Here is a 16,485-nt window from a genome sequence, read left to right as displayed (position 1 = left end):
CAGAAATATTTTCTCTTGGCACCAGTAATAATGAAGATGGGAAATCTGGGGTTGGTTTTATTTGCACTTTCTCTCTGTATTAAAGATCACAGTGTTCTTTAAGTTTGATGCTACATTGAATCCAAGGAAAAATGGTGCAGGAACATAAAGTTAAATTGTTCTGCTCTGGGTACAGAAAAGTGAAAATGTTTTTGCCCTTGTTTTGCATGAAGGTTTGTGTTGAGTATAGATGCCTTATTAGGTGTAGTGGAAAACAGTAAATCTAAAATTTTTTCAGTTTGGCTGTGGTTAGAAGCTTGCTTAACCCTGGTGTTGTGTTTGATCCAACAGGATAGAGGTCCACCACAGCCTTCTGTGCATGAAAGAGGTGGCCCTGCTCTTCCTCCAAAATCTATTCTACCACCGGTAAGAAAATTGAGAATTGTCCTTATTTCCTAGAGTTAAATTCTTTAATGCAGCGGTGGAGGAACTGAGATGAAGAAAAATAAAAATACACTTCACATAGTGATAAACCTTTCCTTTAACAAGTAAAATGATGGTAGTGCCTGGGGCTGGTAGGAATGGGACCCCAACACAGCCATGGTGCAACTGTGTGAAGCTGGCCTGTCTTGTAAGTGCCATGTGAAATGCAGGAGAATTTCAAGAGCTTTTAGTTTTCCAGCCCCACTTGGGAACTGGAGAGGACAGGAGCATGGGAACACTGCTGGAGGGATGGCTGCCAAGACAGGTGAAGAGATGAAGTCCCAAATGAAATGTGAACTAAAGTCTCCCTTATCCTGAGCTACCTTGAAATTCCTTGGCTCCTTGAGGCACTTCTGTCTGAGATTTAGAGCAGCCTATAACCAAATCTAAAATATGTTTGTGATCTTTGCTGTCACTTTGCTGTGATGGGGAGGAGAGCTGACGTGAGCCCAAGTGATTCTCTACCTCTCCTTTCTGAGCTCAGGTTCTGAGTCTTAACCATATCAGGGAGGAGGTGGGGGCTGGCTTTTTCTTCCAAGTCTTGCTTTTTGAAGATGCCATGGAGATACATGTGTGTTGACAAATAGTTAAAATGTAGTATTCCTGCTGGCTGCTTACATAACCCGTGTTCAACCTGATTTTCTTCTTGCAGCATCCTCCTCCCCCTGATCGCCAGATGGGAAGGCAGGGACCCTTTCCCCCTAAACCAGTACCAGATGAAGATGAAATTTGGAAGCAGAGGAGAAGGCAGCAGTCAGAGATATCAGCTGCAGTGGAGAGAGCCCGTAAGCGGCGAGAAGAGGAAGAGAGGAGAATGGAAGAGCAGCGAAAAGCAGCTTGTGCTGAAAAACTCAAACGGTTAAATGAGAAATTCGGCTGCATGACAAAACCCTCCCGGGAAGACCCTCTGAAAGAGAGAGAGAGGGAGAGGGAAAGGGAAAGAGAGAGGGAGAGGGAGAGAGAACGGGAGCGGGAGAGGGAAAAGGAGAGGGAGCGGGAGAGGGAACGAGAAAAAGAGAGGGAGAAGGAAAAGGAAAAAGAGAGGGAAAGGGAGAAGGAAAAGGAAAAAGAAGAAAAACTGGAGAAGGTGAAAGAACAAGAAGAAGAGAAAGAGAAAGAAAAAGAGGTGGAGAAAGAAGAGAAGGAGAATGAGAAAGAGAAAGAAGAGGAGAAACCAGCACATGAGGTTCCTGAGCCTGTAGAACCTGTGGCAACACCTGTAGTAGAAAAACAAGAAAGTGAAACCAAGAATAACAAGGAAGAAAAAGGTATGCTTGCACGCAAGTAGGAGTTGTCCTTCTTAAAGCTGAGTCACAGAACATAGCTGTTGTCTAGAAGTCTCATTTGCATTCCTAATTAACCTAGTGCATCTAGACCAATTATTTTCCTGGCACATTACAGCTGATAACTGTCCTTTGAGCTAAGCCTGTTTGCCCAGCTCATCAAAAGATTAGGGAAAAAAATGGCTTCTGTGATTTAGGCTGGACTTTGAGGAATACAGAAAGAAAAACAGGCTTTCTTCTCTTCCTAAAGAAGGGTCAGCCACCCATGTTGCTTAAAAAGCAGTGCAAATTATTGCAGCTATTCTCCTTTCAGCAAGCCTAGAGAAGTAAACACAAAGGGCACCTATTTAAATGTGGTGCATTTTTTGAATGCCTTGAGAAAACTGATAGACTATGCTTGGTAAGGTTATATTCTATTTAAATGGATAAAATTGATTGTAAAACCAAACCTTAGTTCATAAAAAAAGTTGATCCAAAAGCGATATGGTGTCATTGATACAGCAGTTAAATAATAGCTGCAACCTAAATGCCAGTGGTTGATTTGCCAATGTATTTAAGGTTAAAAAGGACAGAGATGTATTAACAACAGTTCTTTTGAGGGGCTGTCCTTGACTTTTTGTGCCTTTACTGGTTTTGGACACTGAGGTTGTGAAGTTAGAGAAGGCAGGTATTTTAGAACATTCTTTAGCTGACATTCTGGTAAAATTGTCAGTCCTAAGATTGACTGTTGTGTAACATAGGTGGGGGTTTTGTTGTTTTTTTTCAGAAGATCAAGCAGTCTTTACTCGACAAGACAGTGGTCGGAATGAGAAAGAGGTTTCACAGGTGACTCACGAGAGTGAGCCGGACTCAGGATCTCAACCTCGTCCTGCTGTTTCCTCAGGCTATTCTAAGCAGTTCCAGAAGTCATTACCACCAAGATTTCAGAGGCAGCAGGTAACAAATCAGTTCATTTAAAGGAGGTTCATTTAAAGAATGCTGTGTTCTGCCTCGTGCTGAAGAAGGTGATCATAGGAGTTCCAGAAATCCTGAGCTTTTGGTTTCTTGCTTCTAGAAAATGGTATTGGCAGGAATGGCTCTGCCTGAAACACTTCTTGTCACTTGCAAGGTTTGTAAGTGAGCAGAAGGCAAGAGAGGCTTTAAAGCTGGCCCACACTGGCATTGCCCTGGGCTTTGCCTGTGGAACCTGAAGTGTGATGGCTGATTATTTCTGCAGCTTTTCCTAAAAGGGTGTGACACAGTTGAACGTGGGTCCTGTGGTCTGAGGAGCACTTTGCATTAATGACATGCACCAAGTATAGATTGTTGTGTGTCTCAGCTGCACACCAGTTAGGCTGTAGCTATTGTAAATTGCCCAGTCTGGTTTTCTCCCAGCTCATCCTGACACATGTTTACAATTAACTTTCAGAATACTTGCTGCCCTGGAGATAACTGTGCTTGTTGCTTCCAATGGTTATTAAAGCTGTGCTCAAGTCTTCAACTTATCAAAAAGTCCTGTAACACTGGTTTTTGATCTGCAGGAGCAAATGAAGCAGCAGCAGTGGCAGCAACAGCAGCAAGGTGTCCTTCCACAGTCTGCTCCCTCCCAGCCTTCGAGTGGCCCTGTCCCACCACCCCAGCACAGACCCCTTTACCAGCCCATGCAGCCCCATCCCCAGCATTTGGCTTCCATGGGCTTTGACCCCCGCTGGCTCATGATGCAATCCTACATGGACCCACGGATGATGTCAGGAAGACCTGCCATGGATATGCCTCCTATTCATCCAGGTAAACCTGGAAACATTGATTGTTTAACTTAATTTGGTTTTGAAATAGAAGTCTTTTCTTAACCACGCTTTGCTTAGTGGCTGGGTGGGTTTTTAAGAAGAAATCTACATTATTTTGTTGATTGGGACAAAATAGACTGTAGTCATATGTGACTAAAATTGTAGTCCTATGAGAACGTATACTTTTGACTATAAAGTAAAATCCCAGGTGTCACATTGCAGGCATTTGAGTGACAGTTAATATGATTGAGAATGTCAGCATAAGCCTTCCTTTGTTGCAGACAGAAACAAAGTTTCTCTAACAAGAGTTAGGTTGAACTGAGGAAAAGTGCATTTACCATTTGTGTTTCATTACATCTTAGCAATTGTCACTACATTGCTTCCTAAAAAAATCCCATCAAAGTTTGCTATTTTTACATTACATATTAACAGCTCCAGAGTCTTAATAAACTTGTGGTTTCAGATTCTCGACTCTAAAAAATACTTTTTAATTTGTGGACTGTCCATCTGATTTGCAGTTAGGAAAGGTGTTGGGCATAAATAATAGAAGGCTGTCATGTAAGGTAATGGAGATATCTGCTCAACTAAAGAGCAGGGGAAAGGGTGTCCTCAGTGGGTGCAGGGAATGAATGGAGGAGATAGCAGGCTAAGCAAAGATACTGAAAACTACAGAATTTCTTTCAAATGCTACAAATAAAAAAATTGGAATGATAAAGTATAAAAAACTGCCTGTGTGTACATTCATCTTGCCTTTTTCCATGCAACTGTTACAGCAGGAACTTCATCCATGAGTTTAAGGGTCCACAGGCTTGGTTCTTTGCATTCTAGTGAAAGCAGACAGCTTTTTCCATTTGTTGGGACATGAGGATACAAGTGTTTAGCATGATTTAGTCATTCTGAGGTCGGCAGGCAGGGAACAGACATTTGGTTTCAACACAGAGTCAAAGGGAAGGAGATTGGAGGAGAGACAATAGCGTTCCTTGATACCTCCTGACAGCCTTTGTTTGTATTGAGGTCGCTTTGCTAATGTGAAGTTTGTTTCAATTGTTGAACTTCACTCTGCCACAGGAATTATGCCTCCCAAACCTCTGATGAGAAGAGAGCAGCTGGAGGGCTCAGCAGCTGGTTCAGATTCGTTTGAGCACATGGCTCGCTCTGCAAGGGAGCACAGCGTGCCTCTGTCCGAGCCACGCATGATGTGGGGCTCAGACCCCTACCCCCACGCAGAATCTCAGCAGTCCAGTTCTCCTCCCAAGGTGTTAGAAGAGCCTGATGATTTGAGGTAAGTTGTGCCACTTAGCCAAGTCACACAGCTTGCAAAATGCAGTTTTGACTGACTGGGTTGTAGCTTCACACATAACTTGAAAGGAGGAGTTGTGACTGGGGGATGCAGAGTGCTTGGTGCTGTTGTACAAAACAAGAAGACATGCCTGCTTGTAGCAGGGTCTAGAATGACAATTTACTCCTTGTTTAGGATCATTAGCCTAGATGAATGGTGATTGCCAGGATGCTTTGAATTTGCAGTTTTGTAGAACATTTCTACAATGTTCTCTGTTCTCCATTTGCTCTGTTCTCCCCATTTTAGAGAACTTTTGTGTTTGTTTCAGAAGTGGTGTGTTAAGTATGAGTGGTATAAAGCAAAAGTCCCTTTCAGCCTCTGCTCCATGGTGAATTGTCAGGAGTTTCCTGTGCTTCTTACAAGTATTCAGAAATGTTTTGCTCTGCTGCCATCTGGATAATAGTGGGTGGCTTAATTAAAAATTATTTCCTATTACTTCCTAGAGCTGACATAGATCCTTGATAGAAAATTATTTGATTTGAGTAATTATGTATGGATAAATCTTTCCCCCACATGCTAATACCCTTAATTGCTTTTTGCTTAGGTCTGAGGCACACTTGGAGCAAGAGCGAGTTGCTGTCCCTGCCAGTGCTTATCCTGTAGAACACAACCAGTTGGACTCTCATCCAAAGACAGAATTTTTCAGAGAATCAGGAGAGGTGGAGGTACAGAAGTTCCCAAGCAGGCCTTTGGAAGATGTACAACCTCTCCAGGCTGACACACCTAACACAGCAGTTAATTTTGAAGGAGTGAGTGAGAAAGTTACACGTAGTTCTCCAGAAGAATTGGTGTCTGTGGGAGAAAGTCACTCTTCATTAAAGAGAAGCATTTCCCATGGTTCAAGTCACTCTCTAAAATCAGAAGACCAGAGGAACGAAACAGCAGCAAATATCCCTAAATTAAGTAACAGACCTATTGAGACAAAGGAGACAATTGAGAGACTTGAGATTAAACCGAAAAAAGAAATTTTGATCACCAGTAGAACATCAGAAGGACCAAAACCTGAGAAAACTTTCAAACCTAAGTCTGAAACAAGATGGGGTCCTAGGCCAGGTTACGGCAGGCGAGACGAAGGTGGCGACAGACCAGTGAGAAGATCGGGTCCTATTAAGAAACCTGTGCTTAGGGACATGAAGGAAGAGCGTGAACAGAGAGAAGAGCGTGAGCAGAGAAAGGAGAAGGAAGGAGAAAAGCCAGCTAGTGAAAAACCAGGCAAGCCTGAAAAAAGTGACAAAAAGGAAGCACCTCAGGTGCCACTGTCTCAGGCTGAGCCCGAGAGATCCGCCTCCAGCAGCGCTCCTTTGGCTAAGAAGATAACCCAGGATGCTGCCCCAGCACCAGCAAGCCAGGAGAGCAGTCAGCCCGAGGCAGCAGCTAAAGCTGTGGTGCAGCCCCCTGGGCCTTCAGGGCAGCAGCAGCTCCCAGCTGCCCAGCCAGCCTCTGCCCAGCTGCCCCCGGCCATCCCGCAGCCCCCGGCCGCCCCGCCGGCCGCTCAGCCCCCGCCCCACCCGCAGCCCCCGGCTCCCCCCAGCAAGGAGGACAAGCAGGCTGAGAAGGTGGTGAGCAAGGAGGTGGTAGAGAAACCACGCCTAGAAACCAGGCCAGTCAAAAGAGAGCCTGGCTTACCACCTAGGACATACTGGAAGGAGGCCAGGGATAGGGACTGGTTCCCAGAGCAGGGATACAGAGGCAGAGGTCGTGGCGAGTATTACTCCAGGGGCCGTAGCTACAGGGGTTCATACGGGGGACGTGGTCGGGGCAGTAGAGGCCATAATAGAGAGTACCCACACTACAGAGATCCTAAGCCTAGATCAGAGCATGTGCCTTCAGGGCCTGTTAGGCAAAGAGAAGAGAGTGAAACTCGTAGCGAGAGTTCTGACTTTGAAGTAATCCCGAAACGGCGGCGCCAGCATGGCTCGGAGACAGATTCTGACAGCGAAGTGCACGAGAGTGCAAGTGACACCCTGCTCTCAGACAAAGACAGCATCATCAAGGGCAAGCACCCCAAAAGAGAAGAAAGAGCCGATGGCAAGAAGCCTCCAAAGCCCCTGTCGTTCAAACCCGAGAACAATATCAGAGTAGACAACAGATCCCTAGAAAAAACGTACATCAGAGATTATGAGAACAAGCCCAAACCAGGATTTCTTCCTAAAGGAGAACCTTCTAGACGAGGCAGAGGGGGAATGTATAGACGTGGTGGCAGGGATCCAGGGGGACGTCCTCCACGTCCATCCACAATCAGGAGACCAGCCTACAGGGACAATCAGTGGAACCCCAGGCAAACAGAGATCATTAAAGCAGAAGACGGGGAGCCTCCGAGAAGAAACGAGCATTATGGCCCTATACCAATTGATAAAAGACCTCCAAAATTTGAGAGGAAGTTTGATCCAAACAGAGAGAGGCCACGGAGGCAGAGGCCTGCCCGGCCCCCAAGGCAGGATAAGCCACCACGCTTCAGGCGCCTGAAAGAGAGAGAGGCCGCATCCAAGATCAGCGAGGTGGTGACCAGCTCCACAACGAGTGCCACAGTTAATAATGCAGTTAATGAGCCCTCCAACCCTGCTCTGGATGTGTCAGGAAGTAAGACACCAGACTTGTCCAACCAGAACTCTTCAGACCAGGCGAATGAAGAGTGGGAAACGGCCTCAGAAAGCAGCGACTTCAATGAGAGGCGGGAAAGGGATGAGAAGAAAACAGCAGATGCTGCAGCACAGGTTGCTGCAAAGGCAGGAGAAAATGCTGGAGCTCCAAAGAGGGAAATAGCCAAGAGAAGCTTCTCTAGTCAGAGGCCTGGAATAGACCGTCAGAACCGACGGGGCAACAACGGGCCAGCTAAGCCAGGGAGGAATTTCTCAGGGCCCCGGAGTGAAAGGCGGAGTGGTCCCCCTCCCAGAAGTGGAAAAAGAGGGTGAGTACCCAGCCTCTGTGAGGAAGCACACAGGGTGATGGTCTTCTGTTGTCCTCTTGTGGTTTGAAACCATAAGCAGTTAGTTTAGATCTGTAGAATGGTAAAAAAGACTGATACGTGCACCCGTGGCTCTGTACTTTGTATTTTTTCTGTTTATATACAGACACCTGGAACCTGAAGCTGAGAACGGAGTGTTCTTGTATGCACAATGCTAAAAAAGCCTAACTTTAAAAAATGGCAGTGTTGTTTCTCAGTTGAGCTATGTTTCTTGAGATTTGGATGCAAGCAGAAATGTTCATGTGAGCAGTTTTGCAGTTAATGTGTAAATTGCTGCGTTGCATTTTAGATCAATCAGCTAACACAGACAAGCAGGTTGAGAAATGCTTACCATTTAGACTAAACTTTATTTTTCCATATGCTTAATTGGATGGAAAAGTCAGTAGAGCATTTGATATTACCCCAAAACACCTTTTGCTGCTGAGCTGCTCATTAGGAACTGAAAGTAAAAAGTCTGGACCCTACTAAGAAGTCAGTAAACACTTAGAGCCCTGCAGTGGGATCTGAATTAGATTGTTGGCTGCCTCCTGAGTGTTCTCTGTGGATTAATTTTCAATTTTTTTCTAACACAGGCCATTTGAAGAGCAGGCAGCACCTGTGCCTGGTGTTGATCCTGCCAATGGCAGCTCTTTACATCAGGAGGATGGAGGTGTCACTGCTGCAGGACAGAAAACCACCAAGGATGCAAGTGGCAAAAAGAGAGAAGAACCAAAGGCTGGCCCAAAGAAGCCTAAGGAAAAAGTGGATGCCTTGTCTCAATTTGATCTTAATAATTATGCAAGTATGTATTGATAATATCCTAATAATTTTTGATAGTTCTGCTAGTTTTGTTGCATATAGAGCTAGATGTTTGAAAACTTTAGAAAAGGGGGATATTTTTAGAACAACAGAATAATTGTACACTTGAGCATGGCTATCTTTGTGATACCTAATAATGTGTGTGCCTGTAAAAGGTGCCAAACCTAATTGTGTGTTATGTGTAGATGAGAACAATTTTGTACAGTCATAACCTTTCATTCCTACCATTCTCCATCACATTCTCATAAATTAGTTAATTTTCAAAAGTAAAGGCAGTGGTTATCACTGTTAAGCTTAGACCTGATATCTGGGAGGGTTATTCATTATTTATTACTATGTTTTAGTAATTTCCTGGAGAACCTGCTACAGGAAGCTCCAGTTTTAAAGTTCTTAAATATTAACTCCTTACCTTTGAGCTCAGCAGCAAAGCACTTGGCAAGCAGAAGCTTGCCATTGATCAGGGCCCCCATCTGTGTCAGTGGGGAAGTAACTTCCACTCCAAAGCCAATTTTGGCTTGGTGCATTGCACCTGAAGCTGTTGAAACAGCAGCATCTATACCTTTCCTTTTCCTATAGGTGTTGTGATCATTGATGATCACCCTGAAGTGACAGTAGTTGAAGACTCCCAATCTAACTTGAATGATGATGGTTTCACAGAAGTGGTGTCTAAGAAGCAGCAAAAACGCTTGCAAGATGAGGAGCGCAGAAAGAAGGAAGAACAAACAGTGCAGGTACAGGACCAGCATTTATAGTGGGGGAAAAAGCTGCTTGCAGTACTGGGAATGTTGTCAAGGGTGCAGAATATTCCTTCCAAAAAAGCTGTATTTTTTCCTTCTAAATATAACTACTTAGTTATGTTTAATATTATAGTTGTTCATGTTTGGTAAATAAAATTCATTTTTATTTAGTCACCTTGGGATTCTGTTCTTCTCAATTGGGCACTGGCAGGCAGGTGGAATTGGCAAACTGATAAAAACACCATTTTTCATACCGTGATAAAGATTTACCCTATTGCTTATATATCAGTTGAATCCAAGAAAAAATGGATGAGAAATCATTGTTCCTGTGGTTAAATACCCTCCCAAAAATTAGTTTTTTCATGTAAGGCTGGGTTAATTAGTTTGCTTTCTGCTTTTTGCACTCTACAATTGCTGTCTGTACACATTGTCACCTGGTGGAAGAATAAAACTGGCTTCTCCTTACAGGTTTGGACCAAAAAAGGATCAAGCGAAAAAGGCCGAGGTCAGAATTCTAAGCTGCCCCCCAGATTTGCCAAAAAGCAGCAGCAGGCAGCAGCTGCAGCTGCCCAGCAGGCTCAGGCTCAGGCTCAAGCTCAGGCTCAGCCTCCCTGCCCAGCCCAGTCTCCAGCCCAGCCCCAGGCTCCTGTTCCTGCACAAAGCCAGGCTGCAGGAGGGACAGCCAGCACAGACTACACCGTGTCAGGCAAAGTCCTGCAGAACCCCCAGCCCCACAACGGTCTGGGAGCTGAATTATGGGACAACAAAGTGCCTCCTACAGCAGTTCTGAATGACATCTCCAAAAAATGTAAGTGCTGGCTTTTGGGTTTGAGGTGGGGGGCAAGCATGCATTGTGTTAATATGTATTTATTGTGTTTGGAGAAAGCTGATTGCCACTGGCTCTCTCTGGTTTACCTGCAGATGGATTCTGCACAGGGAATGAGGGCAGCATACCCAAGTGCAGTATTGTAGCCTCCAAAAAGAGTGTTTTGCACTGTATTAGTCAATATTTTGTTATTGTGTTCTTCACTCACAAGAAATGAGCAGCTGTCACTCCCTTGAGGAGTCTGTTTTGTGTGACTTGGTCACTGTTCCAGACATGAAAATTGGCCCACTGGAAATCAGCTGAATATGTAGCACATTTTTGACCACTGAATAGGTTAATTAAAGCTTATTTACTCAGGACATCTGTAATTTCATTCTCAGTCAATCAATACATTGATTTGAATACCTCTAGCAACACTGAGGGGTTTTTTTAATTCTTTCTTTCCTTAATTACCAGTGGGACCCATTAGCCCACCTCAGCCACCTTCAGTCAGTGCCTGGAACAAGCCTCTGACATCTTTTGGTTCTGCTCCATCTCCAGAGGTAAGAATGAGGGGAAAAAAGAGTAACAAAATTATACCTCACTGGGGTTGGGTGCAGATTATCCATTTATCCAGGAGTGCAAATACTGAAGCTGTTAATGTGTGTAGAATTCCATGAAGTCAGGAGATAGTACAGGAGCATGGGATACAGGCTGGTGATTTTTTAATTGCAGCAGGGAAAAGCTGTTCTCATGATAATAACTCAGCCATTCACAGATTCTGTTGAGAGCTGTTATTCATTGCATTTCCAAAGGAAAAATATTACCCAGTTTGCCTGTTCAGTAATGTAGACAGAAACAGGATGTCTCCAAGGAACTTAAAGGGGTTTTGTGTTCCTTAAATTGTAGATGCAAAAAGCAGTCAATGCTTTTTATTATCTACATTATCTGTGGATATTCCCATGGAATTTGCATAGCCTTAAATTTAACATTTAAAGTGCTGTGGTTTTACTTTCCTGGTATTTTTTTGATTCTTAATTGTTTAAAGCTGCAGGAATGTTGAGACAGCTGTCATAGGAGACCATTTGAACTGCCCAAGAAATCTGGAAATACTTCTGTATTTCTTACTGTTTCTCTTGAATTGAGCATTAAGTTTTGAACTTCCCAGAGAACCTTGTGAACCTGAATTGCACTTGTTCCTCTTGGTCTTGATGGTGTTGAAATATTTCTTCACTGCTTTTTTCTTGAGCTCCTTTAACAATAGAGATTTGAGGAGGAGGAAGTGTACATTCAGATTTTGTTTATTCTTGCAGATCTATTGCAGTCACAAACGGTATCTCTGGCAAAAGATAAAACCTTGTAGTGGTTTTCAGCTGAGCATGTTTTGTGCTCTTTTCTGAACCATTCTCACTGTACTGATAGAGAATTTTTTCAGAATGGATTAAATGTTTGCTTTTTAACCAGGGGACAAAGCCTGGACAAGAAGGTGGAGTCGATCTTGGTATAGAAACCATTCAGTTTGGAGCCCCAGCTTCCAGTGGCAGTGACAATGAAGTTGGTCCTGTGCTTTCTGAGAAATCCACTGACAAATTACCAGAACCCAAAGAGCAGAGACAAAAACAACCTCGGGCTGGACCCATCAAAGCACAAAAGGTAAAAGGTCATAATTTCAGTACAAACTTGGAAACTTAAAGAAGTTCAGTCAAAAAAGGGTTACAAATAGCAGAATAGAATACTCACTGAGTTAGGACTAGACCCATAAAAATTGCATTCCCTTTTTATATTTCCTAAAACAAAAAGGTGATCAAACAGCATCTTAGCCCAGCAGAGGCCACACATTGGTTCTGTGTTTGGAGCCAGGGATGGGAGTATGGATTTGTGACAGCTTTGTTTGGAAACTGTGGATGTGGTGGAGTGCTTTGGTTTTGTTTGTGGTTTGAGTTTCCTGGTTTTTCTTGAGCTTGCTTCACCCTGGCCTTGAGAGCCTTGAGAGCACTGGGGTGCTGCCCTGGCTGTGTGTGCAGGTGCAGTGGTTCTTCCTGCCTTGCCCCCTTCAAGTGATCAATGGTGCCCTGCTTAGTTTTGTAGCCAGGTTATCAATTGATCAATACATGAAGCTGCAGAAAAAGCAGTGTTTTGAGGAAAGGGAGGAATGTTAGAGACATTTGTTTGAGGTCAGATGCACAGATGTCTGAATGATTAATTTTTTTACAGCCAATACTAAATAGTAAATCAAATTTATATGAGCTTTAAAATGTGTTGCTCACCTTCCAAAGATTTTCTGTTATTTTCACCTCCAGTGCACACTAATCTGTGCATCACTAGCACTCAGCACCAGCTTCTAATTCTCAGAAAGAGAAGGTTATGGCAGATAAACTTGTCTGGTGACTTAGAGCATCAGCTATTCCAGTCCCTCTTGATGTCTGAGATTTGGCAGCAGCCCTGATGTAATTAAAGCCCTTTTTTCTTTCTAGAAGAGTGGGTGTTTCTTTGTGGTGGTTGTTTGGGTTTTGGTTGTTTGTTGAGTTTCCCCTCCCCTCCCAAAAAAGAGCTGAAATTTGAAAGTTCAGTCACACACAGAATAAATGTAATTTCTGCTGTATGAGACACTGAGTGGGGCTTTCAGTGTGGAATATAAAACCTGTTCAGCAGAGAAATACGCATTAATTAAAACTACTGGTGAATGGCAGTAACCCATGTTTCAAATACACTGCAGCATGCCTAAAACTGCCCAGTAAATCACTTTTTCTGAAATTCCTCAGTTAAATATATATGCACTCTACTTGACACCGTGTAGAAAGTTCCTTTTTTCTGCTTGTTTAGAGCAGTCAAGACTTCTGCAGATTTTGTTGAAAGACAAAATATCTGTGAATAATAAATATGTATAAATATTAAATGCATTGGAGGGTAATATTTTTTACACTCCTTTGAGTGAGGGGGCTGTAAATCCTTTTAACTGTCTTGGTGACAAAAAAACAAATCTCAACAAACAAACAATTCTTACACAGCCACCCACCCCTGTGGTGATATTATTTGATTTGAAGCCTAAATGCAAACTTACATTCAGGATTGGAGGTTGGTATTGTTGGATTAAATTGGGCAACACAGGAGGACCATACTTGAAACAAAGCAATTTACCTTTCCAAGGTGTTAAGTGTGAAGGTTTGAGTGACCTTAAAGTGTCTAGAGGAATTTCAGCCTCTCTAAACTATTAGGGAAAAAACTATTTGGGGTGAGGTGAGCCTGATGCTCCTCATTGCAGCATTTCAGAGCTCAGGCATTTGTTCTACTGATTTTAAAAAAACAACAAAATTGCACAAAACTGTTGTATTTTAGAGAATCTTCATCCACTACTGAAATAGCTGGTTTGTATTGAGAAAAACAATTACCAGCAGCTTCTGTCTTTCCATTATCAAAGCTTAAGGAATTGGATTTTCAGGATTGCCTTGAAGGGATTTTTGTGCTGCTGAGTGGTCTCAGCCAGAAAGGACGTGGCTGTTGAAACAGCAGAGCATTCAGGTTCCCTAGGGCCCTTCATTCTGCTGTAATTCAGCTGCACAAAAAGGAACTGCTGAATTGCAGCAGTGATCCTGCCATGGTGTCTGATATAATGCAACACTTGTGTGTAGGTGTTTTATTTTTTTCTGGATCCCTTTAGTGATCAATTTGCAGGGAAAAATGCTGCCAGCATCTATACATCATGATAATTTCAGGTAAAGGTAGGGTTCTAGTTTCCTGGGGCCCCATAAAACCCTGAATCTCTGAAAATTAACTTATAGGTATACAACATTGTGTGGTTTCTGTATTTTTTTTTTTGCTTTTCTTGTAAGGACAGTCAAACTGACATTATTTTGTATTTTATTTGAACTCTGCCACTTCATGTAAAACATTAATTGCTTGAAAACTGGTTTAGATTGCTGATGTTCAAAATGAATGCATTCCATGTACCTATCACTAACTTAGTCTCAAATTCTTTACATGATAGAAAATGCTTCTTCCCCTTGGAAAGCTTTGTTATGTTTAAACAATGACTTTTAGCATATTAAAGTATTTTTGTTGGCTAGGACACAGAGAGAAAGGCATAACTGACAAATTAACACTAACTTAGCTTCCAGACTTGAGCCCAGTAGAAAACAAAGAGTATAAACCTGGTCCTATTGGGAAAGAGCGTTCTTTAAAGAACAGGAAGGTGAAGGATGCCCAGCAGGGAGAGCCTGAGGGACAGGAGAAGCCATCTCCCACCTCTGTCAGAAGCCCAGAACCTGTCACTACAAAGGAGACCAAAGCAGCGAGCGAACTGAGCACGGAGATAGGAACCATGATATCTGTGTCTGCTCCAGAGTTTGGGACAAACACAAAGGTAAGAAAAATACTGCCAGATTACTCAGCAATGTTTGTAAAATGTGATCACAGTGAGGGGGTTGACACTTGGTTGCCTGCTGGTGGTGCTTGGGCAGCAGAGCCCAGTGAGGAGCAGATAGGAAACATTGGTGCTGCTTGAATTAAAAAGTGCCACAGAGATGTGCTGTCACACCTGTGGTCTTGTCACAAGATGGTCTTGTCACACCCCTGAGCACAGATCAGCTTGGAAGTCTGTTCTGCTGCCTGGGAAAACTCAGTCCTGAGCACTGCTGTGGAGAGTGGCTTTGGAGCCTGGCATAGGCAGAGTCTGTAGACTCAGATCAGTGTGATGTATTGGAGATGACTTCCAGCAGAGAAGTGAAGTCTTGTGCATGATTGCTGGTTGTTTGTATGGATGACCACAAGCTGTGAATTAAGTGTTGTTCTGTGAACAAAAGAAATCTCTAAACTAGGAATGTGCTAAAGCTTTAGATAAGGTTTATTCTGGTTCCCTAAATGGTTGTGTATTTCCTTTTGGCTTGGATATTGTCTAGATATTCCTTGCAGAACTTCACAGTATTTAGGACTCATCACAGTCCCCTGTTTTCTTTATAACTGCTCAGCAGTGATCTGGTGTTGGGATTCATTGTTCTGCAGCTCAGTTCTTAGATGTGGCTGAAAAACATCTCCAGAGGCATCTCCTTCCTGCCTGCATCTTGAGCAAGTACTCTGGTTGTCACCTCTCAAATGTAAAGAAGCCATGCAGTTTGAGTAGCTACTGCTTAATGGTTACACCTGCTTTGGTAAAGGAAAAATGCTCCTTGGAGGTTTGAAAAGCAGTTTCCTGAATGGACTCAGGTTGGTTGGCTGCTGTCTCAACCATCCTGGTCTTAAGCAGAAATCTTGTGATGCCATTTAGGAATACTGATCCTCTTTTAAGTTAATTAATAGTTGAAGAATATGAAGAGTGGATCTCTCCCAGTTCATCTTTGTCAGCCACAGCTAGGGAGAAAAACCCAAAACAGAGGACAGCTTTGGCAGCTTTTTGCCAAAACAGATACTGACTCAATGAAGTGTTGCTACAGAGCAAGTGTAAGGGAGAGTATTTGTGTCCAACGTGGAAGCTGCAGGCTTAAGGAGATTCAGTGCAGGGATTTCTCATCCTTCTGACATTTTCCATCTTGTAGGTAGATGTGAGTGGTTTATGTTCATACCAGAAATGGATGAAGTGTCCTTGTATGAGAATCAGAAGTGTAGAGCAGTAAACACCAGCTTGCTCAGGTGTTTGGTGAGGTTGTTTGTATCCTGTACTTCCCAAGGTCCCACAAATTCCTGTGACCAGAGCTCAAGACAGGAGAAGAGGCTTCTTCTAAGCCACAAACAAAATAGGAAACACAACTTTGATTACTGCAGGCTAAGTGTAGTCAAGTAGCTCTGCTAAAATCAGCAGAATTTTCTCTCTGCAATTGTATTTTTGAAGTAAGAGTTTCTCAAAAGGAAGTCTGTGCCACTCTAGGTTCAGCTGAACATGGGTTGCCAAGGTTCTTTGAACTACCACAGTACTAAAGCACTGAGATTTCTGTCCTCTGGAAATGAAAATTCCCATAATTTCTTTATTGAGTGGTTGATGGAAGAAGCCTTCAGTAACAGGCCTAAATACTCCTGTCTTAACAGCACCAGCTTTGCTTTTAAATTCCTTTGGTAGGAATAGTTCCTGAGGCAATAGTAAGTTGCTTTTTCTAGAAAAGAAGTGGAACTTAAACCAACATAGTTACATCTCTGGAAGTTAAACCAACAACCTGCAAATTTATTGGATAAGATAACCTTCACCTAGGTTTTGCAGGAATAAACCTGCAGTAAATGTCCCTTCCTTTTTAAGAGGCATTTAATAGGGGTTCAAATACTGCTCCAGCCTTGGAGTTCTTGTTCTGATGTACTTTGCAATTGCTTTTTCTTGTCTTGGTACTCTTTCCATTGCTAGTTCATGAG

At 43.1% G+C, this 16,485-nt stretch overlaps 1 protein-coding gene across 18 annotated transcripts in view; it reads left to right on the top strand.

The window, feature by feature from the left end:
* Positions 1-16,485, top strand: part of PRRC2C (proline rich coiled-coil 2C) — a 67,393-nt gene that overhangs the window by 28,206 nt on the left and 22,702 nt on the right. For 15 of the 18 annotated variants that reach the window (XM_015636347.3, XM_015636343.3, XM_015636345.3 and 12 more), the window contains exons 11-22: positions 331-405; positions 1,115-1,730; positions 2,512-2,681; positions 3,266-3,512; positions 4,580-4,793; positions 5,395-7,758; positions 8,388-8,596; positions 9,190-9,344; positions 9,819-10,158; positions 10,633-10,718; positions 11,620-11,808; positions 14,264-14,515. In XM_015636347.3, the coding sequence (XP_015491833.1) occupies positions 331-405; positions 1,115-1,730; positions 2,512-2,681; positions 3,266-3,512; positions 4,580-4,793; positions 5,395-7,758; positions 8,388-8,596; positions 9,190-9,344; positions 9,819-10,158; positions 10,633-10,718; positions 11,620-11,808; positions 14,264-14,515 (4,917 nt within the window). The remainder of the gene's footprint in view (positions 1-330; positions 406-1,114; positions 1,731-2,511; positions 2,682-3,265; positions 3,513-4,579; positions 4,794-5,394; positions 7,759-8,387; positions 8,597-9,189; positions 9,345-9,818; positions 10,159-10,632; positions 10,719-11,619; positions 11,809-14,263; positions 14,516-16,485) is intronic. The other 3 variants (XM_015636335.3, XM_015636340.3, XM_033516526.1) reach the window with 3 other exon arrangements.

The sequence above is a fragment of the Parus major genome, chromosome 8 (assembly GCF_001522545.3).
Source record: "Parus major isolate Abel chromosome 8, Parus_major1.1, whole genome shotgun sequence".
Lineage (NCBI taxonomy): Eukaryota > Metazoa > Chordata > Aves > Passeriformes > Paridae > Parus > Parus major.
This window is presented reverse-complemented; position numbering and strand designations above follow the sequence as displayed.